Source organism: Stereum hirsutum, assembly GCF_000264905.1.
Source record: "Stereum hirsutum FP-91666 SS1 unplaced genomic scaffold STEHIscaffold_7, whole genome shotgun sequence".
NCBI classification, from domain to species: Eukaryota; Fungi; Basidiomycota; class Agaricomycetes; order Russulales; family Stereaceae; genus Stereum; species Stereum hirsutum.
The window spans coordinates 753,158-780,625 of record NW_006763137.1 but is presented as its reverse complement, the minus strand read 5'-3'; the positions used below and the strand labels follow the sequence as shown (position 1 = coordinate 780,625).

Sequence of the window (27,468 nt, the reverse complement as noted above, 5' to 3'; positions counted from 1 at the left end):
GAACATCAACGTCTGCATCTGAATCGCTGCAGTACTAGTCACGCCTGGGGGTAGCGGACAGACCCTCTACAACGCCACACACTGGTGCCACATAATAAGTCCGATGTTTGTCCTTGTTTATTTCCGGGTCGATTCTGAGGAATTACGGGGGTAGGATGGACCTTCAAGCAAGGTAACAAGTCTTGGGGATGGGGAGGACGAATTTGCCCCAGCCTCGAGCAAACGCGGCTTGCCCTGTCGTACAGCGTACCATCCTTAACCCTTCACCATCACCATCACCCCCTCCACCCCTTCTCTTTCTCCTTCTTGACGACTAACGCCAGCCATGGCCGCATACGACCATTCAAAAGTCGCACATTTTATTGGTGAGTTCTAGGCTATAGGGCTCGGCGAATATGAAAAGAAGTCAGCTGACCGCGAGGACCCGTCCGGCTGGAATTTGGATTGATTCTTTCGCGCAGGAGGAAACTCGATAGACAAGGCTGCGCCGGGTCGCGTTACTGACTTCGTCAAGGCGAATGGTGGCCATACCGTTATCACAAAAGTGCGTATTATTTCTTTTTTGCGTCTGCATATTTTCGTGCAGCGTGCTTAACAGGTGTATCGGTGGCTTTAGGTCCTCATTGCCAACAATGGTACGCATGCATTGCGTTTTACTTATTCGGCTCGCCTCGTTTCTTGTCTCGACTCTTGACTAACTGACTACCTGTTCGATTGGCTGCATGCAGGTATTGCCGCCGTCAAGGAGATTCGTTCCATCCGACAATGGAGTTACGAAACCTTCGGTGATGAACGTGCCGTCGAGTTCACCGTCATGGCCACACCCGAAGATCTCAAAGTAAACGCAGAATACATTCGCATGGCAGACCGCTACATCGAAGTCCCCGGCGGAACCAACAACAACAACTACGCTAACGTTGACCTCATCCTCGACGTCGCCGAGCGCGCAGGCGTACACGCCGTCTGGGCAGGCTGGGGCCACGCCTCGGAGAACCCTCGACTTCCCGAGTCTCTCAGCAAACACAAGATCGTGTTCATTGGCCCGCCGGGGAGCGCGATGAGGAGTCTGGGAGATAAGATCTCGAGTACGATCGTGGCGCAGCATGCGGAGGTGCCGACCATGGCGTGGTCTGGCACGGGCATTTCAGACACAACGCTTTCGGAGGCGGGATTCGTGACAGTGCCGGAGAAAGCGTATATGGATGCGTGTGTGAAAACGGTGGAGGAGGGGTTGGAGAAGGCGGAGCAGATTGGGTGGCCGGTTATGATTAAGGCGAGTGAGGGTGGTGGAGGGAAGGGTATTCGGAAGGTGGACAGTGCTGCTGGGTTCAAGAACGCGTACCATGCCGTTGAAGGAGAGATTCCAGGTGAGCAGTCGTCTCTTATTGCATCGATGTTAGCTTCTGTTGAGTGCGGTTTTATACAGGTTCTCCGATTTTCATCATGAAGCTCGCTGGTCAAGCTCGCCATCTCGAGGTCCAGCTACTCGCGGACCAGTACGGCAACGCCATCTCTCTGTTCGGTCGTGACTGTTCCGTTCAACGACGACACCAGAAGATTATCGAGGAGGCTCCTGTCACCATCGCTAAGCCAGATACGTTCGAACAGATGGAGCGTGCAGCCGTTCGTCTCGCAAAGCTCGTGGGTTACGTTAGTGCGGGAACTGTCGAATGTATGTGATCGCCCGACCATATCTTTAGTATAATGTAACTGAGATTTTCTCTTCAGACCTTTACAGCCACTCAGACGACGTCTTCTACTTCCTCGAATTGAACCCCCGTCTTCAGGTTGAACATCCCACCACCGAGATGGTGTCCGGCGTCAATCTCCCCGCCGCTCAGCTCCTCGTCGCTATGGGTGTCCCCCTCCATCGCATCCGCTCCATTCGTCAACTCTACGGCGTCGATCATCATGGCACCTCCGAAATCGACTTCGACATGATCAAGCCCGAATCAAACCAGCTGCAACGTAAGCCAACTCCCAAAGGCCACGTCGTCGCCGTCCGTATCACCGCTGAGAACCCCGACGCCGGCTTCAAACCCTCGTCCGGTTCGCTCCAAGAGCTCAACTTCCGCTCGAGTACGAACGTTTGGGGTTATTTCTCCGTCGGAAGCGCGGGAGGTCTGCATGAGTTCGCGGACTCGCAATTTGGGCATATTTTCGCGTATGGACAGGATCGGTCGGAGAGTCGGAAAAATATGGTCATGGCGCTTAAGGAGCTCAGTATTCGAGGAGATTTCAGGACGACGGTGGAGTATCTCATCAAGCTCCTCGAGACGCAGGCTTTCGAGGATAATACGATCACCACCGGATGGCTCGATTCGCTCATCAGCAACAAGCTCACTGCCGAACGTCCGGACGCTACGCTCGCTGTTATCTGTGGTGCGGTCATGAAGGCGCATTTGGCCTCCGAGGCGTGTTGGACGGAGTATAAACGCATTCTCGACAAGGGTCAGGTTCCGTCCCGTGATACGCTCAAGACCGTCTTCGGTGTGGATTTCATCTACGAGAATACCCGTTACTCGTTTACCGCCACCCGTTCATCTCGCACCATCTGGACGCTTTTCCTCAACGGTGGTCGTACCATGGTCGGCGCCCGTCCCCTCGCTGACGGTGGCCTGCTCGTTCTTCTGGAGGACAAGTCTCACTCCGTCTACTGGCGCGAAGAAGTCGGTGCTATCCGCATGATGGTCGACGCGAAGACGTGCTCTATCGAGCAGGAGAACGACCCCACTCAGCTTCGAAGCCCTTCCCCCGGCAAACTCGTTCGCTTCTTGGTCGACAGCGGAGAGCACATCAACGCCGGCGAGCCATACGCTGAGATCGAGGTCATGAAGATGTACATGCCGCTCGTCGCCGCCGAGGACGGTATCGTTCAATTCGTCAAGCAGCCTGGTGTTTCTCTCGCACCGGGTGATATCCTCGGTATCCTCACCCTCGATGATCCCGCTCGCGTCAACCACGCCAAACCCTTCGACGGGCTCTTGCCTTCGATGGGTATGCCCGGCGTCACTGGAAACAAACCGCACCAACGTCTCGTCCTCTACCTCGACATCCTCAACAACAGTCTCGATGGGTTCGATAACCAGGCGATCATGAACTCTACGTTCAAATCCCTGGTCGAAGTCCTCCACGACCCGGAATTGCCGTACTCCGAGACCACGTCGATCATGTCGACCCTCTCCGGTCGCATGCCGCAGAAATTGGAGGATAGTATTCGTTCGACGATAGAGACCGCGCACTCGAAGGGGAACCACGAGTTCCCGGTGGGGAAGCTGAAGAAGCTCCTGGATCACCACCTCGCCGATACACTCCGTCCAGCCGAACGCACCGCTGCTCGCGCCCAGCTCGCAGCTCTCTTCGACGTTGTCGACCGTTATGCCGGCGGATTGAAAGGCCATGAAGCTTTCATTATCACGAACCTCTTAGCACGGTACGAAGAGACGGAGAAGTTGTTTGGAGGGAGTATCGAGGCGAGGATTCTTACGCTCAGGGAGCAGTACAAGGATGATCTGGACCAGGTCGTATCGCTCGTGTTGAGCCATATCAAGGCGCAGAGCAAGGCGAAGCTGGTGCTCGTCATCTTGGATTACGTGAAGAGTAGTGGCTTGCCGGTCGCCAAGGCGGATAGCAGGCTTTTCCAGGTGCTGCAGGGGTTGGCGGCGTTGGAGGGCAGGTACGTTTCTTTCTTCCTTCCTTTATGTTTTTGGTCTTCTGTTCGGTGTGTGCTAATGAGCATTGTGCTTTCGTGTTGTAGGTCTTCGACACAGGTCTCGCTTAAGGCTCGCGAGGTTCTGATTGCGGGACAGATGCCGTCGTACGAGGAGCGGTTGGGACAGATGGAGACCGTCTTGAAGGCCAGTATCGGGACTAGCTACTACGGCGAGCAGGGTGTTGGTGGACGCAGGTTTGTCGCTCTACTCGTTCTCGATCTTTTGTGTTGTTTTTCTGACGTTGATGGTTTAGGAATCCGAATGCCGAGGTCCTCCGGGAGCTCACAGACTCGCGATACACCGTGTACGATGTTCTGCCGTACTTCTTCTCCAGCGAGGACCCTTGGTTGGCAATTGGTACGTTCATTCACTCGTGCCTTTGTTGGGCCCTGTGTTGACATGATCCTCGTAGCTGCTCTCGAGGTCTACGTTCGTCGTGCCTACCGCGCTTACAGCTTGATGTCAATCGACTACGAGGAGGGCGACGGCATGGATGACGGTGACGCTCCTAGCGCCGTCACTTGGCGCTTTACCCTTGGCCAGTCGCATTCGCCTCCTGAGACACCTCGCATGTCGGCAATTGGGTACGCTGATGAATTTTTATTTCAATTACGCTAAACTAATATACCCTTCAGCGAGGGCCGTCGCCAAGGATCCGTCAGCGACCTTACCTACATGATCAACCGCCACCAATCTCAGCCCATTCGCAGTGGTGCACTTGCCTCCTTCCCCAACCTCGAAACCCTCGCTCAAGGCTTCGAACAAGTCGCATCCATGCTCCCCGTGTTCGATGTCACCGAGTTTTCCCAGCGCTATGGTAGCACCGAGCCTCCGAACGTCCTCAACCTCGCCCTACGCATCTTCGACGAAGCCGATGACATGCCCGAGACCGAGTGGTCGACGAAGATCTCAGCCTTCATCAATGAGCGACAAACGACTCTTCATCAGCGTGGCGTCCGTCGTGTGTCGGTCCTCATTTGCCGTCCCGAACAATACCCGTGGTATTACACTCTGCGCGAGATGGACGGGGTTTGGCAGGAAGAGCAGGCCATCCGTAATATCGAGCCTGCGCTCGCCTTCCAGCTCGAGCTCAGCCGTCTGTCGAACTACAACCTCACCCCGACGTTCGTCGAGAGCAAGCAAATCCATATCTACCACGGTGTCGCTCGCGAAAACCAGCTCGACACTCGATTCTTCATCCGTGCGCTTATTCGTCCGGGCCGTCTGCGCGATACGATGAACACCGCGGAGTACCTCATCTCGGAGACGGACAGGAGGGTCACGAGCATCTTGGACTCGCTCGAGGTCGTCAGCGCGAAGTACAGGAACGCCGACTGCAACCATATCTTCATGAACTTCGTGTTCACGCTCAATGTCACGTACGAGGACGTCTTGGCCGCGATTGCGGGCTTCATCGAGAGGCATGGGAAGAGACTCTGGAGGCTGCATGTTACGAGCTCTGAGATCAGAATCACGCTGGAGGATAACGAGGGCAATGTGACGCCTATCCGGTGTATCATCGAGAACGTCTCAGGCTTCATCGTCAACTACCACGGCTACCAGGAGATCACGACCGACAAGGGCACTACGATTCTCAAGTCGATCGGAGAGAAGGGACCGTTACATCTGCAGCCCGTGCACCAGCCTTACCCGACGAAGGAGTCGCTCCAGCCGAAGAGGTACCAGGCTCATCTCATTGGAACCACATATGCCTACGACTTCCCCGACCTCTTCTCGAAGGCGCTGCAGAATGCGTGGGCCAAAGTCCGGTCGACGAATCCGGGCTTGACTCTGCCGAAGAAGTACCTCGAGTCGCGAGAGCTTGTACTGGACGAGAACGACCAGATCGTGGAGGTTGATCGTGCGCCGGGCAACAACACGTTCGGTATGGTTGGATGGGTATTCACGATGAGGACGCCGGAGTACCCGGACGGAAGGAGGGTCGTCGTTATCGCGAACGATATTACTTTCAAGATCGGTTCCTTCGGTCCTCAAGAAGATCAGTTCTTCTACCTCGCCTCTCAATACGCCCGCGCGCACGGTCTCCCCCGTATCTACCTCTCTGCGAACTCGGGTGCTCGTATCGGCCTTGCTGAAGAACCTATGGGCCTTTTCTCTGCTGCCTGGCAATCTCCTGAGCACCCCGAGAAGGGCATCAACTACCTCTACCTCACCCACGAGAACTGGCTCAAGCTGCAGGAGAGGGGTGCCGGTGCTGTGAAGACAGAGGAGATCGAAGAGGACGGCGAGGTTCGCCACAAGATCACGGACATCATCGGTCTCCAGGATGGTCTTGGCGTCGAGTGTCTGAAGGGTTCGGGTCTTATTGCCGGAGAGACCTCTCGCGCATACGACGACATTTTCACCATCACCCTCGTCACCGCTCGTTCCGTCGGTATCGGTGCCTACCTCGTTCGTCTCGGAGAACGTGCCGTCCAAGTCGAAGGCCAGCCTATCATCCTCACTGGTGCCCCTGCGCTCAACAAGGTTCTCGGTCGTGAGGTCTACACGTCTAACCTCCAGCTCGGCGGTACCCAGATTATGCACAAGAACGGTGTTTCCCACTTGACGGCGAACAGCGACCTCGAGGGAGCCACACAGATCCTCGAGTGGTTGTCGTACGTTCCGGAGGCAAAGGGCGAGGACCTCCCCATTCGGGAGTCAGTGGACCCTTGGGATCGTGAGATTGGGTATGTGCCGCCGAAGGGACCCTATGACCCGAGGTGGTTCATCGAGGGAAAGACGGATGAAGCATCGGAGGAGTGGCTGAGCGGGTTCTTCGATAAGGGGTCGTTCCAGGAGACGTTGAGTGGTTGGGCACAGACTGTCGTCGTGGGTCGGGCAAGACTTGGAGGGATTCCTATGGGTGTCATCGCCGTCGAGACAAGGACCATCGAGCGCGTCGTTCCCGCTGACCCCGCCAATGCTGCATCCTTCGAGCAACGTATCATGGAGGCCGGCCAGGTGTGGTACCCCAACTCAGCGTACAAGACCGCGCAGGCCATCTTCGACTTCAATCGCGAGGGATTGCCTCTGATTATCTTCGCTAACTGGCGTGGTTTCTCTGGTGGCCAGCAGGACATGTACGACGAGGTGCTCAAACAGGGTTCCAAGATTGTCGATGGCCTGTCATCCTACAAGCAGCCCGTATTCGTCTACATCGTCCCCAACGGCGAACTTCGTGGTGGCGCGTGGGTTGTACTCGACCCATCTATCAACGCTGAGGGGCGCATGCAGATGTACGCTGATGTCGACGCTCGCGCTGGTGTTCTCGAGCCGGAGGGCATCATCGAGATCAAGATGAGGAGGGACAAGATCATCGCGTTGATGGAGAGGTTGGATTCGACGTACGCGACGCTGAAGGAAGATAGCAAGGATGCGAACAAGAGTGCTGAGGAGAGGGCGGCGGCAGTTGATCAGTTGGCGAAGAGGGAGACCTTGCTGCAGCCGACGTATAAGCAGATCGCGTTGTTGTATGCCGATCTTCACGAGTACGTCTTCTCTTTTATTTCTCTTAGTTTCGTCTTGGCTGATCTTATTGTTTGATCACTATAGTCGTACTGGTCGCATGGAGGCGAAGGGATGCGCCAAACCCGCCGTCTGGAAGGAGGCCCGTCGCTACTTCTACTGGGCCGCTCGCGCAGGTATCGCTCGCTGTGCCGCCCTGAACAAGCTCGCCGAAGCAAGTCCCGGGGCGACGCTCGAGTACCGCGAACGCCTGCTCGACAACCTCGCTGAGATCGACGACACCGCGGACAACCGTACTGTCGCTGAGGCGCTTGAGGCTCTGGACATCAAGCCGACCCTGGCACAACTCAAAGGCGACCACCTCGCTCGTCAGCTACTTGCTACGTCGACGGATAACAGGAAGGCTTTGATGGATGGCCTTGTGAAGATCGTGGATAACTTGTCAGAAGACGAGAAGGCATCGTTAATCACTGCACTCCAAAATTCAAACACTTCTCCTGGTATGTCCTGCTCTTGAGCACGCCGACCTCGAATAATCCTGATCTTGCCTCTCCGATTTGTAGGTCCCCCTTCGTACACGACCTCTACATGACGAGAATATGATTTCATGAGCTGTAGCTCGATGTTGCTTCACGTTTTTATTTTATCTGTTTTTGCAATTGTTTCTGCTGCTGTATCCTCATTACCCTCACTCACATCATCATGGCCATAGCCATACTCATATTCGTCATAGAATAAAATACAGCATCCGGATCGGACACACACTGTTGTCGTAGTAGAGCATTACATTTCTCCTTTTTCGATTTTTTCGTGGTTTTCTTGATTGTCTTTTGTTTTGCTCTTTGTTTGCATCGTAACGAGATCGTGCTATGATTTCCGCTCAATATTATTGCTTCAGTCATTTTGTGCGAAGGGATGTTCTGACGCTCGTGAACTAAAAGGTCGTGTGGCGGTGGCAAGTTCGAAACCGGCAAAAGCCTAACGCCTTTGACGACAGTGGAACTGATGATCAGGTCCATCCCTTTCCCCTTCACTCTCATCTTGGTCTTACCAGAACTCGTTCTCTCTATCTGGCGGCCCTTTATCCATCGATCACAGAGAATCTCGTAGCTGTAGGTCACAATGCCGACCGGCGATATCACTGTTTACGCCTTTGTATGCATCTAGTGCTGGCATCGCCGGGAGTATACCAGCCTTCACTGACTGAATCGATAGCTCATCGCTGCAGAAGGCAAAGCCGACGAACTCCTGGAAACGTTGAGCAAGGCTCAAGCGTATGCTGAGTCGGACCAGGAGCCTGGCTGCTTACAATATCGCATCAGTTATGATCCGAAAGACAAGCACAAAGTTTGTGTCTTCGAGGTTTATGTTAGTCATCCCACTCGCATCGAACAGTGCCATTCAGATTGAAATACATCTTGTCGCTGGTTGTGCAGAAGGATCAAGCGGCACTCGATTTCCACATAGCCAGCGCGGTCTCCAAGAATAATGTCGCATTTTACGCTGCCGGTGGTCTCGCCAGACCGCTTTCCGAGATGGATATTCGCATCCATACAGAATATCGTCAGTGAATCTGGGTGCTAGGAAAATTCCATGCTCGTCGAGTAAGTTATCCCAATATTGAGCGGTCAGCGGCTGATAAGTACTCTAACTCACAGTTGTGGCATCTGAGAAACTGTTGTCCGCCTTCCCAGGTTGCAGATACGATTGTGCAGTCTCCCAATAGCTCTGCTTTTCTCCTTCGTGCTTTCGTTTCGTCCTGTAGTGCTCGCTTTCTCGGATCTTTTGGTCGATATCTACGGAAGTTGTTGTATTCTGTTACCCTAGACCAATGTGCCCGCGTTCACCTGAGACCGTCTTGACTCACCGAAGCTGTCCCCCGAGATTGTGCGGAATCCGCCAGTCTGAGACCCAACAATCGCATAAACCTCCACTCTCGCATCCTCCAACCTCCAGATCTCCTCTCTTTCCGCCCATCTAAGTCTGATGGTCACATTCATCGTCTCTCTTTCAAAAGCTGGCTACTCCGCTGTTGCCTCGCCTTACTTCCTCGCCCTTATCCTTGTCTTTTCAGGCCGTCTCTGTCAATGGGGCCTCGCCTTCATCACTCCGGCTCAGAAAAGGGCACTGAGAAAGTGTTCATATAAGGTATGGTCTCCGTCAAAATGGACTGGATTTTCCCGCCCAAAGACGGAATGATAGCTCACTACCTTATCAGGTCTTCACGCTCCTCCAGACCTCACTGCGCTTAATCATCTCCGCTGTGCTGCGATTCACGAATAGGATAAGGCTCTCAATCTGGCCCGACTCTTCATTATCGAGGGATAATCATCTCGATTTCCCGGGGCACAACATCCCTTCTGTGACTGTGACCGATGAAACCATTGAACTCATTCCTATCAACCCACCCAAACCAACGTCGCCGTTACAGTCCTCTACATCAAAAAACCTACCACCGCACGCGTTCGATGGCTCACTTCCTCTTCGTGACGTTTCCAGTCTCAAGAGCAAGAAGAGCCATGGCGTCATACCTCTCTCCCGGGCTGCTTCGTACACCGACGGCCCCGTTTCTCACTCTGAATCATTCTTCAAGTACAACCGCAACCGCAACCCCACACCTCCGTCTAGCATCTCATCCACACCACCGCTCACGCCGTCGGATTTCACCCCGCCCGCGTACACGTCTAGCATTTTCTCTCATTTACGACCCAACCGAATTTCTTCTGGCGCAAGTGTACGCACCACGACCAGCAGCATTCTGGGAATAGGCCCAATACCTGCTGGTATATCATGCGCTTCCTCACTTGCGAATCTATGTGCAAGTATGGAGATGCAGGTGATGTCGAATCAAATTGGATTGGAGGATTGGAGGGGGAGGGTGGCGAGGGAGGCGGAGACAATGTTGGAGTGAGTTGGTCAGCGACCGGCTGCTCAAACATGTATTTTCGTTGATGCGGCTATTCGTATAATCCGCACATCAGTGTACGCTTTCAATGTTCATGTCTATCGATCGCAATACTAGATATGCAGACAGATGGTGTACAATTTGGGTATAATGTGGCTCGATCAATTATACCAAGGTATAATACAAATAAGTTACTGTGTAGTCAATGGACCTACACCCTCTCTTCCTCAAACACCTTTTTTGACCGGCTTGCAATCCGGACCCTAAACTCAGCGTACCTAGCTATCGTGACTCCGTTACAGTCACCTCTTCCTCATACTTCCCCGCCGGGTACGTTCCACCACCGTTAATGTACGCCGGTACCTCGAACCTATCGCCTCTCTTGCGCATACTTTCCGATGACCCTAACTCTACTGGGTCATATCTTGCAATCGGCAAAGAGTGTGTCGGAACACGATTATCCCAATAATCTGTGGACAGCGGTTCAACACCATTGTTACATGCAGCGCACGTATTCGCTGTTCCACACCACACCACAGCATCAATTTGAATCGATCGTTAAACGGAAGAGGAACAGAACGAGCAACGAACCTCCAATAGTTCTCTTCGCCATCATCGCCATAGCAGTCGTCAATATTGCCCAAGCGGTGATGAACATGCTCAAAGTTGACGTTGCCACACTCATGAAGAGTGTACCCGGCGCTTTTATCCTCCTTGTACTACAGATATACTGCAGTTTGGCTACTGCGGGAGGTGAAGCCACATCGGCAGTGGGTGGAGAGGTGAGATTGACGTATGCAAGGCCGGTGTTTGAGGAGCGCGCGATGGAGGCTTGTGAGCCGGTGGCTGGATCTACGGGGTCGTAGATGGTATCATTTATGGCGGTGACGTTCGTGAAGATCTAAAGGTTGCAGACGATACGATTAGAGAGGTCCATAATGTAAAGGCTCGGGAAATGAATTAAAGAAAAGACGGGGCACTCACGTTGTTGGGTGTCCAATGTCCCAGATCCAGTCTGATTCCCGCATAGAACACCTGCACGTAATTGAGCAGGGTATCTAGACTCGCTTTCACGGCATCTTCGCAGTTGGATGCATCTGCGACCTGCATACCGTATACAATGCCAATTCATTGCCACATCTTCGTCTAAAAGACCAACGTCTGGACACTCACAATACTCAGATCGCTCTGCGCAATCCCATTATACATCGTGAGTTCCCACTCCTCAGGCCTTGTATCACATATAGTCGTATTATCATCCGCACAATATGGGACGAAAGTAGCTATCACTTTGTAAAGCGGATCGCCAACATTGTGAGTCCTGCTGGTGGTGATGTTTTCCGCGAGAACATATTGGCCGTCGTAGATTGGGGTGTAGGCATCCTCTACGAGTGAGGAGTAAGTTATTATATCGGGAACTAGAAAAGGCGAGGACGGCTGAGGAGGAAAAAGCATACGACCAAAAGCCTTCATTTGATCCAAAATGGCTCGAGGAAGACTGTTCTCAGGGAATGTACTGGCGGATATGGTACCGATCACGTCGTGGTTCGTGTAGGCGTATGAGGTACTGCGGTTTGAACGATAGGAGCTCAACCAATGCTCTCATCGAGATGAAGAGAAAAAACAGGTGCACCTTGCTTCAAACCCCCTTGCGGAGCAATTTATCGCGGCCTATATCGTACGTAAAAAGTCGTCGGCGCCTATATTCATGGTGTCGCAGAATAGGTGACTTACCACAACCTCAACCTGCCGATCTCCCAATGAGACTGAAGTTTGTACTTCGGTGACATCACAATCTTCCAATGTGTTGTTCGCATAGACGAAACTTCCCTGGACATCCTTGTTCTGGGTCACGATATTTGTGATCTTATAAGTGAACTGTAAGAAAATGTTCAACAAGACCATAAGTTGTGAGTGGACCGTCGAAAGGGGGATGTAATGAGTAGTTCTTTGAATGAAATTGCTCACTGCGCTAGTGTTCGTCCTAAAAGTATCCCCTAGCTGAAATTGATGCGTCTGACACCCATCCGACTTTCCCTTCCATGACTCGAGCCAACTAAGGGCATCCGTCATGTTGAAGTTGTCCGAGTTCGTGCTCACGACATCATAGCCTATTCATCAGGGATAAAGACAAAGTCTTCAGAGACGGCAAGGACTCAGAGTGGGAAAAAAGGGGGAGGGACGCACCGACAAGGTCAACGTTCACGGCTGACAATCCCACAAGGCTCAATACTCCAAAGATCAATAGGAACCAGTTCGCATATTTCCAGCGATGGCTGAAAGGGCGTGTTACGGGATATTCCTGCAGTTCAGGAATAAAGGGAAGCACACATCGTCCGTCAGCACAAGATGACACAAATGACTCGTATGGTGACAGGATGTACCACGTACGAAGGTTATGTATTGATCCAGTCGTGTTGCAGCCATTGCGATCCTTCAAACGTGTGGACTCAACGTAGTTGGTAACAACAGGAACTGCTGGAGAACAGATGGGAAGGTGGACCTAGGTGGACGCTTGAGGGATCTCCACGAATCATTTCAACTTCCGAGTCGTAGATACTTATGCATTCGTATTGAATTGTCGTCGTCAAATCAACGCGCCCTGAGATCTGAGAGTCCAGGTCCTTTATGAGCGCTTGAAAGGAATGTCAGCAGATGGTGGAAATGCGGCGTCAAGCTCAGGGTCCCTCGCTTACATACTTAGTATAACAACGACCAACTTTTCGAAAGTTACAGTCACCGTGTGCGAGGCTTACCAAGGTCAGTACGGGAGTAACAATATTATACTGTAGCGTGGATGGAAGACTGGCCCTTCCACCGTCTCGGATCAGCACGCCGGGAGCATTATGACTGTACTAAGTACATGGGGAGGCGGCCTCGACGACGGTGAGTGATCGTATCAGCCAAGCCTATTTATGTGCGCCCAGAAACCGTCCACACAACATTGCCTTCGACTGCTTTGATTTTCAACGTAGGAGGCTTTCGTGAGCTTTCGTCGGGATGTGGAAAATGGCAGTACGGTAGTACTGCATTCTTCTGTCAGAATGATACAAACAATGTCAAAAGCCTCTATTGTTTGCACCGTTGCGACACCCATGTGTCACAGATGACGGCCGTCCTTTACAATATCCATCTATGTACATAAAACTACGATCTCAATCTTCTGCTAGTACATCTGAACTACCATCGGTCGAATCCGAATCCGTAAACTCGTCCGATGAAGTAGTGGAGCGCTCTCGCCATTTTCGTCTACCCCACTTTGAATCTTCACTTCCGTCCGACGAGGAGCCTTCATCTTCATCCGACGAGGAGTCCTCACTTCCCGCCGATGAGGTGCGTTCACTTCTGCTCGACGAACGCTCGGGTGGGTTGTCAAACACGTAGCCGGTCTCTTTGCGGAGTATCTTGTGCGATGTCTGGATAACTTTGGAGATTTCTGATATGCCAAAGGTCATTCTGCATACGCCGGGCGGGAATGTCGTATCCGGAGGAAGATGAATGGGAAGGTCGGTTGAGCGATATGATAACGCGATATCGAGCCGTCGGATAGAAATGATATTGGGACATGTCTCGCGATAAACCGTAAGACTCAGGTTATAATCTCGCCATGTTTTGGGTGACGTCCAGATATCAAGGTACCGTAGAGTGGGATGTGACAATGTGGGGTTAGACACTATGAGTCGAAACGGAACGATGAGGTGTTCGAGCTTGGGACAAAGTCGCAGAAGTCCTTGTATATTGTGGCGCGCAACATGTGTTCCCCCCCATGCGACGTGGCCCTCGTTTTGAAGATGTAGATACGTGAGCTGTGGGCCACAGAGTTGGAGAATACTTCGCAAATGGATTCTGGAGGGCCGAAAGTCGTACTCGAAGCATGGCAAACTGATCGTCAACATGTTCAGCTGCGCTAGTAAAGCTGGATTCGAGGTCATCGACAGAAGGACTTGAAAACCCCCGGGCGAGTCTTTCATCATCGAGCATCGGAGGTGGCGAAGTTTTCGGAGGCGAATTTGTGAGATAGACTGATTCGATGCTTGGGCGTTTTCGGATCCACATGGAGAGTCGAAGTCCAAGGAGGTCAGATTCGGAAAGTTATTCAGCGAGCAAGGATCGAAACCGAGAGTACCGTCCGCGCCAGCGACGGCGAGTTTTACATGGGTAAGGTGTGTCGAGCACGGGGAGTGTGCGAGCAAATTCAGCATCTTCGACCAGTCGTGTACGAAGATACCGACGTCTTGATGCGTGGGTCTGAACGGGTTGACGAGGCTAAACTTTTCGATCCTGGGTGAAGCGCGAAAAATACCACCAAGTATATTGCAGAGGTCGTCGAAGACGGCGAGTTCCGTCGCGGATGTCAGGGACAGTGATGAGAGGAAGTGGCCATAGTTATTGCCAGGAGTCTCCAGTGTTCTCAACAGAAGGGCGGGCTGGGTAGGGCGGCGAAGAACGACGTCCTGATACATGGATTCCACCCCAACGTTGCGCCAGAGTTTGCATACCAGCATCAAAGATCTCTTGGTGAGCATAGTTCGACACCACAAGGAGTTCGGGCCAGCGCAGATCGCTGCATCGGATAAGGGAGCCGAGGTGGCGAATGAGAAGATCATGCGTAGGATCTCAGGCGGCGGTTGCTTAAATTCTAAAAGCAAAAGCTAGAAAAGCAACGGCATCATGATCAGCACCGTGAATCGTTCACATCAAACTGTCTGAATCAGAAGCGAAGGTTCACTTTGGTGCGCAAAAGCCCGTTTTCAGCTTGCAATGCAGAGATAGAGCCTCGTATTTCCGAAAGTTGCGTAGTAAGCTGGACGTGGCCAATGTCAATCAGTTGCAGGATACCACCAATGAAGAAAACGCACGTTGGTCATTTTCTCTTTCCATATTTCTCTGGACGTCTCTGTGCTGTCCTTGCTAGCGTTCTTCTCCGCATCCATCTATCACCAATGCAAGATTTCCATCAGTTCATCAGCATCTGTGAGAAGCTAGAGAAACGTAGCTTACCTGCTCCTTCAGGTTCAACTCGACTTGGTGGAGAGAGTCCAACAAGGCTGAGCCAGCGGGTGTCGCATCTTGCATTCCGACGTTTTTGGGGAATGCAGTTACTGTGGCGCGGTATCTTCTTGAGAATGGTCCCAACGCGTAGATGTAACGTTTCAGCGACGATGATGTATGAGGAAAGCCTATGGTCGCAGTCGCGGTAAAGTTTGAGGACAACCGGCGAGACACAAATGGCTCCCGCCTGCTTCCGCCCGACGAGTCAATAATAGATGGCGGCACCGAGCATGTGGCGTGCGATTCAGAGCCGCGCCACACGACTTCGACAAGAAATAATAATCCCCGCAGCACTATTTGTGGGTCTCCGTCATCTCAGACGGTTGTCGTCTCATGATTGTGATGGTTGTAACTTGTAAGTGGGCGCCCAGTTGTGTTGCAAATTATCGCCTAACGAATTGAACTCCCGTATGAATTTCGTAGCAATTTTCTTTGTAGGGGTAGTAGGTACATACGAGAAAGAAAATCAACGGGGCGTTACAAGATCGAGCCACTCTGTATGATAGCATCCGCCATTATCGACATATACCTATGATCTCAACCATCTGCTGATACCATCGAACTACTATCCGTCCCGTCAGAATCTGCAGACGACTCTTCCGAGTCAGTGGGGTGATTTAGCCATTCTTCATCCGACTCGGACGAGTCTTCATGTTTATCCGATGAGGAATCTTCACTCTCGTCCGATGAAGGCACAGGTGGGGCATCGAAGATGTACCCAATCTCCTTGAGAATGATTTTGTGGGACGTTTGAACAATATCGGAGGTGTTTGATAGATCAAAGGTCCTTTTCCTCACGCCGGGCGGAAACGTCGTATCAGGAGGGAGACGAATGGGAATGTCGATGGAGCGATATGATAAATCGATGTCGAGTTTTCGGACAGCAATAAGATTAGGACATCTCTGGCGGTAGAGCGTAAGACTCGGCAAGTATGTTCTAGGTTGAAAACGCTTTCTGATTGAAAATGTCGTCCATACGTCAAGCCACCGTAAAGTTGGATGCGACCATCGGTAAGTTTCAACGAGTCGTATCGGAACGACGAGGTGCTCGAGCTTGGGGAAATAATCCATGAACTCTTGTAGATTGTGGTAACCGAATGGGACTGGACTGTCATGTTCAATGAGGTGAAGATACGTGAGCTGTGGACCGCAAAGTCGAAATATTTCCCGTAGATGGCTTGCTGATCTCGAGTAGTCGGAGAAACCGATCGTCAACATGTTCAGCTGCAGCAGTGAACACGGATTCGAGATTATCGACGAGAGGACATGTAGGTGGGCAGACGACGTGTATCCCTTCTTTGTGCACCGTATATGACGAAGTTCTGGTAAATGAATCTGAGAGCGTGAGGGAAATTCCTCGGCTGTCTGATTATTCACAACAGCGCGCGAAGCGTCGATGTCTAGGGAGGACAAATTTGGAAAGTTTTGCATGAAGCAAGGATCGAAAACAAGAGTGTCGCCAGTGACGGCGAGTTTCAGATGCGTAAGGCATGCAGAGCACGGGGAGTGCGCTAGCAAATTCAACATCGTCGACCAATCGTGTACGAGAATGCCAGCGTCTTGTGGTCTATATTCGAACGGGTTGACGAGACCAAATGATTTGATCCTGGTGGAGACCGAGAGTATGCCGCCCAATACCCTGCAGAGGTCGTCATAGTCGGACGGTTCCGTTACACATGTCAACCACAGTGACGAGATGCGGTGACCGTAGTCAATGCCCGGAGTCTCCAAAGTTCTCAGGAGAAGGGCAGGTTGTGCGGGACGGCGAAGGACGACATCCTCGTACAAGAATTCTGCACCAACATCGCGCCAGAGTTTGCATACCAGCATCACGGCCTTCTTGGTGCGCATCGTTTGACACCACAATGAGTTTGGTCCGTGGCTGACCGCTGGATCGGAAAAGGGAGCTGACGTGGCGAAACCAAAGATCATTCGCAGAATTTCAGGTGGCGGCTGTTTGAAGCGCACTGGCAATGATGAGAGCTGGCGGACTTGATTCGTCAGCGATTTGGACCATTTGTGCGGTATCGACCAGATAAAACCAAAAGCGAAGGCTCACCTCAGAGCGCAAAAGCGCGTTCTCAGCCCGAAGTGCAGAGATAGAGTCTCGAAGCATCGGAAGTTGCGCCGTCAGCTGTGAGGCGAAGAGATGTCGTCAGCCCCCTTGGCACAAAAACCAAGGTACCTCGACGGGATAAAACGCACGTTGACAGTTTGTTCGATGGAGGTGTTTAAACTGGCCATTTTCTGGCGCCTCTCCTCGCTGTCCTTGTAACTGGTCTCTGCAGCCACCTACCGCCCAATGAACTCTTCGGTACCTGTGAGCTGACTCGATGATGTGATGCTTACCACTTTCCATTGCTCCCTCAGACCGAGCCCTGCTTTGTACAGAGAGTTCAGCAAACCGCTTGAGGGATCCGTGTGTTGCATACTGGATGGAAGTAGTGCAGTAACGAGGAAAGATGTGGTCTGAGCTAAGATCTCCGTATACAGCTTGAGATCACGCACCGACAAACGGTAGGAAGCAGTAAGAGCTTGAGAGGCTGTATAGAGCAGAGCCAAGATTGCCCTAGAGGTCGAGATAACCGTCTCGGTCAAGTCGCGGTGACCGCGACAGATGCAGACCGAACACGAACCGACAGCGCGGCTTTTTCCACGCACGCACAGACCAGGGTCTTGGTCACTGGGCCACGCATGCCTAGGAAAAACACTATAGTGCCAGGTTTACAACCATACAACAAGGAATTGGACTCCATACACGTTATATGTAATTTACTACCTTCTACTACTTACGGCCATCAGCCCTTTCCGTCCCTAACATCGTCGACTAGTGGTGGAACAACCTCAACGACGTATGCGCAAACACCATCTCATGTTCATCCGCCGCCTTGACGCACTCCTCATCCATCACACTCCCCGACGGTGCCGCCAGATACCTAACTCCACTCTTCCTCGCCCTATGCACATTATCCGGGAACGGGAAGAACGCATCACTCGAACACGCCACGCCCTCCAACTTGCCCAAAAACTCCTTTCTCTCCGCCTCCGTCAATGGGCCCGGGACCTCCTCGAACATACTCTCCCATTGCGCCTTCTCTCCACCCTCCAAGATCTCGCCGGTGACGAAGAGGTCGATGGCATTGGCCTTTTCCGCGCGCTTGACTCCCTTTTTGAAGGGGAGGGAGAGAACGCGGGGGTGGTGCCGGAGCCACCAGTTGTCGGCTTTGGAGCCTGCGAGGCGGGTGCAGTGAATGCGGGATTGTTGGCCTGCGCCGAGACCGATGATGGAGCCGTGGAAGGCGTAGGCGACGGAGTTGGATTGGGTGTATTTGAGGGCGAGGGTGGCGACGATGAGGTCGGTGATGGCGGCATCGGGGAGCTGATGTTCATATACGTTAGGACAATATCGAGAAGGTATGAGGCAAGAGAAAAAGGGCCTACCTCCTTGTTCTTGGTGACAATGTTGCCGAACAGGCTCGAGTCGATCTTGCAGTCATTGCGCTTCTGCTGGAGGGAAATTCCGTACACCTGACGGGTCTCGACCTGAGGCGGCACGTAGTTCGGGTCCATCTGATACCATATCAATTAGTGCGAAATCCTCTCAAAGGTGAGCGGGAGAACAGACCTGAAGCACGCAGTATTTCCCGCCTTTCTTCTTGGCGAGCACATCGAAGGCTTCGGGGGCATAGCCAGGAGCGATAACACCGTCAGAGACCTCTCTCGAGATGATACGGGCGGTAGCGAGATCGCAAGGCGCAGAGAGAGCGATGAAGTCGCCAAAGGAGGACATGCGGTCCGCACCTGATCATTACGAGACAAACACCACATATCATCAGTCATTATGGCCTTTCACTTTGCACAGAGGCCGAGAAGAAACTAACCTCGTGCACGGGCATAAGCAGATGCAAGGGGAGTAAGGGGCTCCTTCAAGTCGTCAACACCGTAGACCTTCTTCTCGACGTCGCTAAGTTCAAGTCCGACGGCGGCACCAGCAGGGGAGACGTGCTTGAAGGAGGCAGCTGCAGGCAGGCCAAGAGCGTCTTGGAGCTCTTTGACCAAGGCATACGAGTTTAAGCCGTCGAGAAGGTTAATGTACCCAGGGGATCCAGCCAAAACTAAACGACCAAACATCAACCACTGTCCTCGCCAAATATTCATACGGATAAAACTTGCCTTTGAACGGCAACTCTCCCTCCGTCACAAAAGCCTGTGCCGGCTTCTGGTGAGGATTAGCCCCATACCTCAACGCCATCCTCTTCACAGTCCCCTCGAATCCCTCTCCCTGTGTCTTCGCCTTCGCCTCATCCGCATACTGTTCCCTAAAGTATCCACTAATCGCCTCATCATACCTCGCCGTCATCTCAAATGCCTTCAGCGCCAACTTCGCCCTCAATGCCTCTCCGACCTCTCCGTTACCCGCTTCCCACTTCGCCACGAACTCTTTGTAGTCGGACGGATCGGAGAGGACGGAGACGCGTTCGTGGTTTTTGGCGGCGGCGCGGAGGAGGGTGACGCCGCCGATGTCGATCTCTTCGATCGCTTCGGGGAGAGTGCAGTCTGGTTTAGAGATGGTGGAGGTGAAGGGGTAGAGGTTGCAGACGACGATGGAGATTGGGGAGATGGATTGGGCGGAGAGGTCCGCTTGGTCGGAGGGAATGTTACGGGCGAGGATGCCTGTGACAGAGATGAAACTGTTAGATTTTTATCTCTTTGCACGGACGAGTGGCAGGAACGTTGTTTACCTCCGTGGACCGCAGGGTGAAGAGTCTTCACCCGACCACCAAGCATCTCAGGGGCTTTCGTGATGTCAGATACGTCCCTGATGCATCATTTCGTCAGCTTCGCAATTTTACCAACGAAGCTGAAAGATAAAAATACGCACTCGATTTTGATCCCAGCATCTCTAATTTTCTTCGCGGTCCCTCCAGAGCCAAGGAGGCGAACGCCAGACTCAGACAATGCACGCGCAAAGTCGAGCAAGTCGGTCTTGTCATACACCGACAACAGAGCTGGTTCGCTGCATAAGAAACTATCAAGTCAACACGGGTACGAACATACCAATGGGTTGAGACATCGTTGAACCGTGAACAAGTGAACAGATGGGGATCTCGAGCCTCGGCTTGCTCACTCCAAAATCTTTGTAGACCCAAACTAGGGTTAGGGTACATGACGCCACAAATCTCGTACAAATACCGCGGGAAATGGGCCACATTGATACAATTCGAGCTCATAATCGGCCGGGAAGTCTGCTCGCCCCGCTCAACCTAATCGTCTCTCCGTTTCTACAAAAAGGTGGAGAAATATTGCTCAGTCAGGGTGAGGGGCAAGTGTCAGAGATAGATACGCACAGATAACTGCACTCCACCGCGAACCTCGCCGTCTGCGCGAACTCTTCCGCAGTCCCGAACCTCCTCGGGAATATCAGGTCCCTCGACAGACTCGCCTTTGTCTTGTCACTCATTCTGTCGGTCATAGCAGAAGCAAACGCTCCGGGAGCAACAGTGACAACGCGAATGCCGTGTCGGGCTAGGTCGCGGGACATGGGGAGGGTCATGCTGACCAGAGCACCTTTGGAGGCAGAGTAGGCTGTCTGACCTGGCTGACCTTCAAACTAGAAGACGTTGTCAATATACAGTATACGAGGAGTCGCGAACCGTATTATAGGAGACTGAAACGTACGGCAGCAGAGCTAGCAACCATGATCACCACTCCGCGCTCTCCGTCTGGTCCTTCTGGTTCCACCTGTGCCAAGTACTTGCACGCCAGCCGCGTAAGGTTGAACGTCCCGGTAAGGTTAACTTGAATAGCAAAGTTCCATAGGTCAAGAGAATGCGGCTCTCCATGAAAGTCTAAGACCTTAAACCACCCTTGGCTGTCACTACAGTGTATTATTACGGAGAAAGCGAGAGCACCTACGTACCTTCGCAGCAGTTCCAACACCCGCACAATTCACGACACCTCCAAGCCGTGCACCCGTCTCCTTCGCCCATTTGACGGTACCGTCCACCGCCTTCTCGATATCCTCGACCCTCGTGATGTCAGTCTGGAAGAACTTGAGCTTGCTACTGGATTCGGCTATACGAGGAGTGGGAGGCGGCCTGAGGTCGAGAACGGCGACATAAGCATTGGCATTGAGTAGATTCTCGACAGTTGCGAGACCCAAGCCGGACGACCTGTGAGCGAAAGTTGGAGGGCGCCACAATGAGAACACCGATTCGTCCTAGGAAGAGGTGAACGCGTGCTTACCCTCCAGATACGAGAAATGTACGGTTATCAGGCTTCATAGAACGTGCTTAAAGTGGTTGTCCTTTGTGGTGCTGAAAATATAGTCGTGGAAGGAGCACACTGCGTATTGAATCCATCATGGGAAGACGTGTTTCACGTGTTACGATGTGGCCGGAAGCAAGATGGCTGGTGCCACACGAACTTCGGTCCAACCGGCTCACCGGACCGTCTGCCGCTTACCTTGCGTTGACCTCAGATCTGTTGAGCTCGACTCTTGCTCTCTACCCCATCTGTACCTCTTGCTTGCACCACTCGTATCCCACGACTTAAGCATCAAAGACCCCCAATAACTTCTTTTACAACTCCAAGCCCGCCAGAATCATCACAGACATGCCTCCCCAACCTGGGATGTTCGCCCTCCCATACAGCTCAACGCACAAAGCACGACCCAACGCCCGTACCATCACAGAGCATCACGACGGTCCCCAAGACATAATGTTTCCATACCGCGAACCTCCACACCCTTCGGCGCACCATATGTCTCATGGACCAGGCTCATCGTCTATGGGAGCTGGACCGTCGAGAGTGCACGAGGATCCGAAGCGGGAGAAGAGGAAGAGGGAGCCTCAAGGGATGGGTCGGGTCAAGGATGTGGTTGATATCAGGAGAGAAGAGTACGTTTTGTATTCCCATTTCAATTTTGTGTGATGGTGATGGTGTTGAGTAGCGTTCGTATCATATTTGACAGAGCTCGTATGTATCAAGAGACGATCGCAGGTTTACAAAACGTGTCAATGCAGCTTGCAGCGCGTCCAGAAACATCACCAGCGTACAACATTCGCCTATTGCCTCTTTCGACCGAACGGTCAGCATTGCTCGCACAATTTGCGATAGAGGAAAAGAACGCGATCGAGAGTACAGAGGCTGCGTATGAGCTCGAGAGCCAGCGTGTCAAGGAGGAGTGGGAGCGTGGTCACGCGAGGATACGCGAGAGGTTGCTGGAAGGAATCGAGGAAAGGAGACGAAGAGCACGGGAGGAGAAGGACGGAGAGGGAGCCGGCGGTGGTATGTGTCGCGCATCTCTCATTTTTCTCTCGTGTGGCTATCTTATTCATACATGAATTTGTTGCACTGTGACCAACAGACGCCTCGCTCGACTCCCAGTCTCGCCCTCACATCACCCGCAAACTCCGCAACAAACTCAACACGTCCCCGCCACCCACGCCCAACTCACACAACAACGGCTCAGGCTCCGCCACCAAAGATGGCCCCATCATCGGTGTCATAACCAATCCGCATTCCCTCTCCATCGATGACCTCCCCGCCGCCTTCCCTCTCCCTCTCACCGCCTACACACTCGGCTCGAATGGGAACAGTGGCGGTGGCGGTGGGAATAGTCGGAGGAAGGCGAAGGGGGGTGGCGGTTCACAAACGGTGGGACAACTGGGGAAGAGCGTGGCTGGATTGTCGGCGTGTAAGGAGGCTGAGATTAATAGTGACTTGGATCTCGTTACGAAGGCGAACAAGAGGAGGAGAGCGGCGCCACAATCGTTAGCCAGCAGGGTGTAGGACAATGGCTTATCCATATGTATAACTGGTCACGATACGTATCTCGAGTTGTTCTGTACACCGCTGCATTGTTCTATCGTCTAGTATTGTTTTGCTTTTGTTATTTTCCATACTGTTTGTTTTTGCCGAAGTCAAAGCCACCTCCACAAGCGCTGCCTCCGCGCCGACACGCTGGCGCGCGTACGTCTGCATTCCTACTTACAACACCCTATCCTACCCCTGCTCCCTCACACTCACATTTCTCAATCACCCCCTATAAGTCGGATCAAGCTCTTCTGTCTTTCCGAAAGAATCAACCTCTCCTCGAGACCCTGCCACTCGCAGCACCTCACACGGATCCAATCCCAATATCGCATGCCATACTTGAAATAAAGCGCCCCGAAGAGGAAGCCGCCGAGGTGAGCTGCATGGGCGAAGAGTCTACGAAGACGTGTGTGCTATCTCAGGAGCAAATACACAGGAAAACAGGAAAGAAAAGAAACTTGCCTCCATCCACATAACACGCCAAGAACATCAAACGCCACGAACATCGCCACCGCATGCGAAGCTTGCATAGGGATAACGAACAACGCCCTCATCTCTAGGTCCGGAAATTGAAGCGTTACGTTCGCTATACAGGCGCAGACCGCGCCGGACATGCCTAGTGCGCCCTGGGTCAGATGTATGAGTGCGGCTTTCGTCTGAGATCGCAGCGCCTCGGAGTTTGTGGGGTTTTTGGGAGTGGAGGATTGTTTTGGATGCGGTGAGTTGAAGAGGCGAGAACGTAGCGTGGTCAGGTAGCGCCAGATTCTAGTCGTACGAGATGGTATAAACTTCTGCGAGGAGAGCTGGGCGATGATTCTTGGGTAGTGGAAGGCGGTGAAAAAGATATGATGGCAGAGAGAAGAGAATACTCCGGCTGGGCGACAGGGTAAATAAGTCGAGGGGCCGCTTTGGTCTCCAGAGACGGACGTACCTGCGACGAAGAATGCCAGGAAATGGTAGATTGCAGTAGTTTCCGTGATCCCAGACTCCGATTTTCGCCATTGTTCATCGTACATCCAGTAAGTCACGCAAGGCGCTACAAAGAAAAATACCCCAAGACACACACGCAGGGCGTCAATAAACAGACCGAAAACACCGCGAGCCAACAACACCTACCAAAACTGAGCAACGTAAGAGAGTTGCAAGCAAGGTGCCACCATTCCTCATGGCTGAACACGCTCGTCAATAGCGTGTACGAGTTCCCACCGACAGGCTGATGAACGAAATGAGTGTTCATCCACTGTTTCATTCCAGATCGGGCACCACCCAGGCGCCACGCAACGAATACCACCGAACACGCAGCGACGATTCCCCACGCCGTTCTATACCCATCGACCAGCGGCATCGCGTTGGACACCATATCGTTTATTTTCACCCAACTGAGTATTTCTGAATAGACACTCCAGAGATATGGACGCATGAATGCTGGAGCGGCCGAGATGTAGGTGTCTGCTTGTTTGTACTCTTCGAGAGATTCCTAGTAGGTCCAATGGGTCCGGGCGGGATGCGTTTTTTTGTCAGCTAGTTGTAGTGTACACTGTAAAGAGCGCAAAGAAAGGATGATTTACTTTTTTATGATCGATCGCTCGGGAATAGTATACCAATATGGCAGTGCCCAGGGGGCCAGAATCATAATATCGGCTAGTCATCCAGGATGAGACAGAGTTGTTCGTTTGCACTGCGGCTGCGACGAAGCCTACTGTCACGAGGAGTACAGAGAGCTAGAATCCGCGCGGTGTTAGCATAAAGTCAAGGAAAGCAACGTTGCTAGGCTCACGACGATTGGTCTGACGATTTTAGGTCGTTTGACTTCCTGGAGAATGGTCTTCAGCTCCTCGGGACTGACATCGGGGAACTCCTTCGACTCTCCAACCTGGTATTTCGTACCAAGGGAAGTCTCATTTCGGAGAGCTCTGGTGAGGCTCAGATGTCGAGGGTTTAGGGATGGAGAATGTGGGCGAAAAAATGGAGATGGACGGAATCCAAGGCGTGATATCGATGTGCCAGTGGTCCGGAGAGATCGACAGGACAAGAGATGTGGTTGTAGATGTACAAAGAGATTCATTCTCGGCGATGGAGAGATCAGAGGTGCGATGTTATACAGTGCTAGTAGAAAAGAACTTCAGAGCAGGTGAGTAGCAAGATGAGTCGAAAGGAAAGCGCGATGGTTAGTAGAGCAGTGGACTGATGGGTATCGATGAGTTCAAGAGCAGAGCAGACCGCAGGATGCAAAGAGCTGTCAGATCGCCATGGAAGTCAAGAGTTCAATACGAGCACAACAGGGTTTATACCCGCTTGGGGTGGCCGTTCAAGTTACAGTAAAAACCAGCCGCCTCCGCGCTCTTCAAGCCGGCGGCGCGTCGACGCGTCCTCCGAGAACTCGTTCTCAAACAGGAATCTGTTTGTTCACGAGCGCCATCTACTCGGACCTCGGGGACACTCGCCGATCCGGTCTCCACCAAACGGAAGCCTCGCAAATGGCTGACAAAAATAGACGCTCGTGGTCTGACGCGCGATATTTCTTGCTCACTGACTTCCACACCTCCGCTCAGCACATTACACGAGTACGTGTCAGTTCTCACTAGAGTTTGCTACAAAAGCTCATTGACAGCTTGGCTGGTGTAGAAAGTTATCTAGCGAAAGAGCTAAGAGCTTCTTAGTATTACTACACATAAAATGGCTACGATGTTCCGTACGGCTTTCAAATCATCTGTACGTCTCCATCCCTTCATCCCTCAAAATCCATATCCCTATTTCTTCCACTCACCAACACATCCTACACCATAACCCACAGCTCCGTGCCTCCCCCTCCCTCCGCCAACCGACCCTCTCGCACGCCTCACCCATCCTCTCCACCCTCGCACGCACCCGTCTCCTCTCCACCGAAGCCCGTTCCCAAATCCAAAAGGCCATCGACGACTCCCCCCTCGTCCTCTTCATGAAAGGAAACCCCGACGCACCTCAATGCGGCTTCTCGCGCGCGGTCGTCCAGGTGCTCGATATTCATGGGGTACCGCCGGAGAAGATGAAGACGTATGATGTGCTTGCGGATTCGGAGTTGAGGAGTGGGATTAAGGAGTTTAGGTGAGTTAACATATTTTTGTCGGGGCCACTTGAATGTGGTTCTGGTTTGGGTTGGGGTGCGATGCTTTGGGAGAGCTGGAAGAAGGGTTGGGTTTTCGACTTGGTTGATTGGTCGGGTCAGGACGGTTAGACGTGGCGCTTGAGGCTTGCTAAGCCCGTTCGGTGCCCAGTGTTGTGTTGCTTCTCTTCAGTTTCTATCTTTGCTCTATCCCTCTATTCCGAAACCCGAAACGTTCAACGCGCTAATATGTAACCCTCTACGTGTCTTCGTCTCTTCCAGCGAATGGCCAACCGTCCCACAACTCTACGTCCGCTCCGAATTCGTCGGCGGCTGCGACATCGTCCTCTCCAGTGCGTATTCGTCTCCCTTCCTTCCTTTCTTGTCTCCTCCCTTCCTTCTATAGCCTCCCTTCCTCTACGTCATCCCCCGCACACATCTCTCCTTTCGTCATATATCCCTCACTCGTCCTCTTCTTCCTCATCTTCGTCATACATGACCGCCGTTCATCCTGTTCTTTCTCTTCGCTACACCTGACTCACACCTTCTCTATCCACTCACCCACCCAAAACCAACAGTGCACCAATCCGGCGAACTCGAAGACCTCCTGATCAAGAAAGACATCATCGACGCACACCTCCCCGAAGACGCGCCCGGCTCCGAACCTGCAGCGGCCGAAAAGTCGTCATGAGCTTGCCTCAACTTGCCTCGAGCGCATTTCCCTTTCTCCTTCGCCGTTCCTTGCGCCGAGTCAGAGTCGAGTCTTTATGTGCGCCTCGCTTCGCTTTGCGTCTTGCGGTTTACTCTAGAGAAGGCGACACCATTGGTATTTTGGGTCGGAGATAGGGGTGAGCACTGAGCAGTTAGTGGCGCGTGGCGTGGTGAAGTGGCGCATCGCTACCGAAGTCTCTTCGTTCCGCTGTTCCAACATCTATTCAGAGTGTCTATATTGCTCCAGCTCCATTTTTCTCTTTGTTTCAGTCCTGTGTTTTAATTTATGCTAGCTCGCTCGCAGTCGGGGCTCACTCAGTTGTGTAGTGGGGGTTGTCGGTGTTGGTGAACAGTGGTTTCATGTACATAATAAACATCACAAAACAAAACATCTACATCTCCTCTCGCTTCCGATTCACGAGCATCCCATCTAACAAGAAACAGACAAAGTAACAAGGAAAGAGGAAGTGTTCAATGCCACGACCGTCTACGCCCAACGACGCCAATAAACCCTGAGGCACGAATACTGAACGACGCCGATGCCAATGAACCAAAACGCTGGACGACGCCAATGAGCCCTACGGACAGTACTAGTCCCAAAAGACCAAAGACCGAAAGAGGAAGCATACGCATACGCATATTTTGCTGGACATATCGTGCGGAGCCAAAACGGGTACGGAGGGGGGAACGAGAATGGGGATGGAGCGTGGGAGGGGGGG

The 27,468-nt window shown here is 52.5% G+C and overlaps 9 protein-coding genes across 9 annotated transcripts; 5 read left to right on the top strand and 4 right to left on the bottom strand.

Moving 5' to 3' along the window:
* Positions 1-325: 325 nt before the first annotated feature.
* On the top strand, positions 326-8,061 carry STEHIDRAFT_168529 (acetyl CoA carboxylase; the record flags this gene model as incomplete). The annotated part of the gene is made up of 12 exons (XM_007304186.1): positions 326-365; positions 462-544; positions 617-635; positions 729-1,367; positions 1,427-1,672; positions 1,729-3,676; positions 3,758-3,907; positions 3,967-4,070; positions 4,126-4,297; positions 4,349-7,204; positions 7,269-7,681; positions 7,745-8,061. 12 exons carry the CDS (start codon positions 326-328, stop codon positions 7,771-7,773), a joined length of 6,699 nt encoding a protein of 2,232 aa, XP_007304248.1. The 3' UTR covers positions 7,774-8,061.
* A 155-nt stretch (positions 8,062-8,216) lies between these two features.
* On the top strand, positions 8,217-9,044 carry STEHIDRAFT_121477 (uncharacterized protein). The gene is made up of 4 exons (XM_007304185.1): positions 8,217-8,336; positions 8,397-8,549; positions 8,618-8,785; positions 8,840-9,044. The coding sequence occupies exons 1-3, from the start codon at positions 8,304-8,306 to the stop codon at positions 8,750-8,752; spliced, it is 321 nt and encodes a 106-aa protein (XP_007304247.1). The 5' UTR covers positions 8,217-8,303; the 3' UTR covers positions 8,753-8,785; positions 8,840-9,044.
* Positions 9,045-9,198: 154 nt separating this feature from the next.
* Positions 9,199-10,092, top strand: STEHIDRAFT_168528 (uncharacterized protein). Its single transcript, XM_007304184.1, has 2 exons — positions 9,199-9,329; positions 9,400-10,092. The coding sequence occupies exon 2, from the start codon at positions 9,557-9,559 to the stop codon at positions 9,947-9,949; it is 393 nt and encodes a 130-aa protein (XP_007304246.1). The 5' UTR covers positions 9,199-9,329; positions 9,400-9,556; the 3' UTR covers positions 9,950-10,092.
* A 128-nt stretch (positions 10,093-10,220) lies between these two features.
* STEHIDRAFT_121476 (uncharacterized protein) lies at positions 10,221-12,699 on the bottom strand. The gene is made up of 10 exons (XM_007304183.1): positions 12,478-12,699; positions 12,274-12,388; positions 12,055-12,197; positions 11,821-11,964; positions 11,720-11,757; positions 11,544-11,653; positions 11,260-11,471; positions 11,071-11,190; positions 10,678-10,987; positions 10,221-10,604 (listed from the first exon to the last, which is right to left on the bottom strand). Exons 1-10 carry the CDS (start codon positions 12,511-12,513, stop codon positions 10,369-10,371), a joined length of 1,464 nt encoding a protein of 487 aa, XP_007304245.1. The 5' UTR covers positions 12,514-12,699; the 3' UTR covers positions 10,221-10,368.
* Positions 12,700-13,160: 461 nt separating this feature from the next.
* STEHIDRAFT_168526 (uncharacterized protein) lies at positions 13,161-15,261 on the bottom strand. The gene is made up of 4 exons (XM_007304182.1): positions 15,088-15,261; positions 14,946-15,020; positions 14,816-14,890; positions 13,161-14,738 (listed from the first exon to the last, which is right to left on the bottom strand). The coding sequence occupies exons 1-4, from the start codon at positions 15,160-15,162 to the stop codon at positions 13,242-13,244; spliced, it is 1,722 nt and encodes a 573-aa protein (XP_007304244.1). The 5' UTR covers positions 15,163-15,261; the 3' UTR covers positions 13,161-13,241.
* A 414-nt stretch (positions 15,262-15,675) lies between these two features.
* Positions 15,676-17,568, bottom strand: STEHIDRAFT_156866 (uncharacterized protein; the record flags this gene model as incomplete). The annotated part of the gene is made up of 4 exons (XM_007304181.1): positions 15,676-17,121; positions 17,198-17,272; positions 17,344-17,430; positions 17,488-17,568. 4 exons carry the CDS (start codon positions 17,566-17,568, stop codon positions 15,676-15,678), a joined length of 1,689 nt encoding a protein of 562 aa, XP_007304243.1.
* Positions 17,569-17,965: 397 nt separating this feature from the next.
* Positions 17,966-21,432, bottom strand: STEHIDRAFT_168524 (AICARFT/IMPCHase bienzyme; the record flags this gene model as incomplete). Its single annotated transcript, XM_007304180.1, has 11 exons — positions 21,385-21,432; positions 21,059-21,311; positions 20,818-20,994; positions 20,487-20,749; positions 20,021-20,155; positions 19,881-19,957; positions 19,340-19,812; positions 19,020-19,275; positions 18,764-18,939; positions 18,580-18,708; positions 17,966-18,517 (listed from the first exon to the last, which is right to left on the bottom strand). The coding sequence occupies exons 1-11, from the start codon at positions 21,420-21,422 to the stop codon at positions 17,966-17,968; spliced, it is 2,529 nt and encodes an 842-aa protein (XP_007304242.1). The 5' UTR covers positions 21,423-21,432.
* Positions 21,433-21,698: 266 nt separating this feature from the next.
* Positions 21,699-25,276, top strand: STEHIDRAFT_121471 (uncharacterized protein). The gene is made up of 8 exons (XM_007304179.1): positions 21,699-22,037; positions 22,112-22,428; positions 22,508-23,352; positions 23,419-23,830; positions 23,888-23,992; positions 24,073-24,433; positions 24,525-24,677; positions 24,734-25,276. Exons 1-3 carry the CDS (start codon positions 21,754-21,756, stop codon positions 22,930-22,932), a joined length of 1,026 nt encoding a protein of 341 aa, XP_007304241.1. The 5' UTR covers positions 21,699-21,753; the 3' UTR covers positions 22,933-23,352; positions 23,419-23,830; positions 23,888-23,992; positions 24,073-24,433; positions 24,525-24,677; positions 24,734-25,276.
* A 201-nt stretch (positions 25,277-25,477) lies between these two features.
* Positions 25,478-27,459, top strand: STEHIDRAFT_147122 (glutaredoxin). Its single transcript, XM_007304178.1, has 5 exons — positions 25,478-25,520; positions 25,582-25,668; positions 25,751-26,040; positions 26,321-26,391; positions 26,617-27,459. Exons 2-5 carry the CDS (start codon positions 25,633-25,635, stop codon positions 26,727-26,729), a joined length of 510 nt encoding a protein of 169 aa, XP_007304240.1. The 5' UTR covers positions 25,478-25,520; positions 25,582-25,632; the 3' UTR covers positions 26,730-27,459.
* Positions 27,460-27,468: the final 9 nt, after the last annotated feature.

Bases quoted from the DNA above. Each gene is read 5' to 3' on its own strand.
- STEHIDRAFT_121477 (XM_007304185.1), top strand. From the start codon at position 8,304: ATGCCGACCGGCGATATCACTGTTTACGCCTTT. The intron at 8,337-8,396 runs GTATGCATCTAG...CTGAATCGATAG, and splicing joins ATATCACTGTTTACGCCTTT to CTCATCGCTGCAGAAGGCAA. The intron at 8,550-8,617 runs GTTAGTCATCCC...CTGGTTGTGCAG, and splicing joins TTTGTGTCTTCGAGGTTTAT to AAGGATCAAGCGGCACTCGA.
- STEHIDRAFT_168528 (XM_007304184.1), top strand. From the start codon at position 9,557: ATGAAACCATTGAACTCATTCCTATCAACCCACCCAAACCAACGTCGC.
- STEHIDRAFT_121476 (XM_007304183.1), bottom strand. From the start codon at position 12,513: ATGGCTGCAACACGACTGGATCAATACATAACCTTC. The intron at 12,389-12,477 runs GTACGTGGTACA...CCTGAACTGCAG, and splicing joins TGGATCAATACATAACCTTC to GAATATCCCGTAACACGCCC. The intron at 11,191-11,259 runs GTGAGTGTCCAG...TACGGTATGCAG, and splicing joins CGCAGAGCGATCTGAGTATT to GTCGCAGATGCATCCAACTG.
- STEHIDRAFT_168526 (XM_007304182.1), bottom strand. From the start codon at position 15,162: ATGCAAGATGCGACACCCGCTGGCTCAGCCTTGTTGGACTCTCTCCAC. The intron at 15,021-15,087 runs GTAAGCTACGTT...CATTGGTGATAG, and splicing joins AGTTGAACCTGAAGGAGCAG to ATGGATGCGGAGAAGAACGC. The intron at 14,739-14,815 runs GTGAACCTTCGC...TTGCTTTTCTAG, and splicing joins ACGGGCTTTTGCGCACCAAA to CTTTTGCTTTTAGAATTTAA.
- STEHIDRAFT_121471 (XM_007304179.1), top strand. From the start codon at position 21,754: ATGCCTCCCCAACCTGGGATGTTCGCCCTCCCATACAGCTCAACGCAC. The intron at 22,038-22,111 runs GTACGTTTTGTA...CATATTTGACAG, and splicing joins GTTGATATCAGGAGAGAAGA to AGCTCGTATGTATCAAGAGA. The intron at 22,429-22,507 runs GTATGTGTCGCG...TGTGACCAACAG, and splicing joins CGGAGAGGGAGCCGGCGGTG to ACGCCTCGCTCGACTCCCAG.
- STEHIDRAFT_147122 (XM_007304178.1), top strand. From the start codon at position 25,633: ATGGCTACGATGTTCCGTACGGCTTTCAAATCATCT. The intron at 26,041-26,320 runs GTGAGTTAACAT...CGTCTCTTCCAG, and splicing joins AGTGGGATTAAGGAGTTTAG to CGAATGGCCAACCGTCCCAC. The intron at 26,392-26,616 runs GTGCGTATTCGT...CAAAACCAACAG, and splicing joins CTGCGACATCGTCCTCTCCA to TGCACCAATCCGGCGAACTC.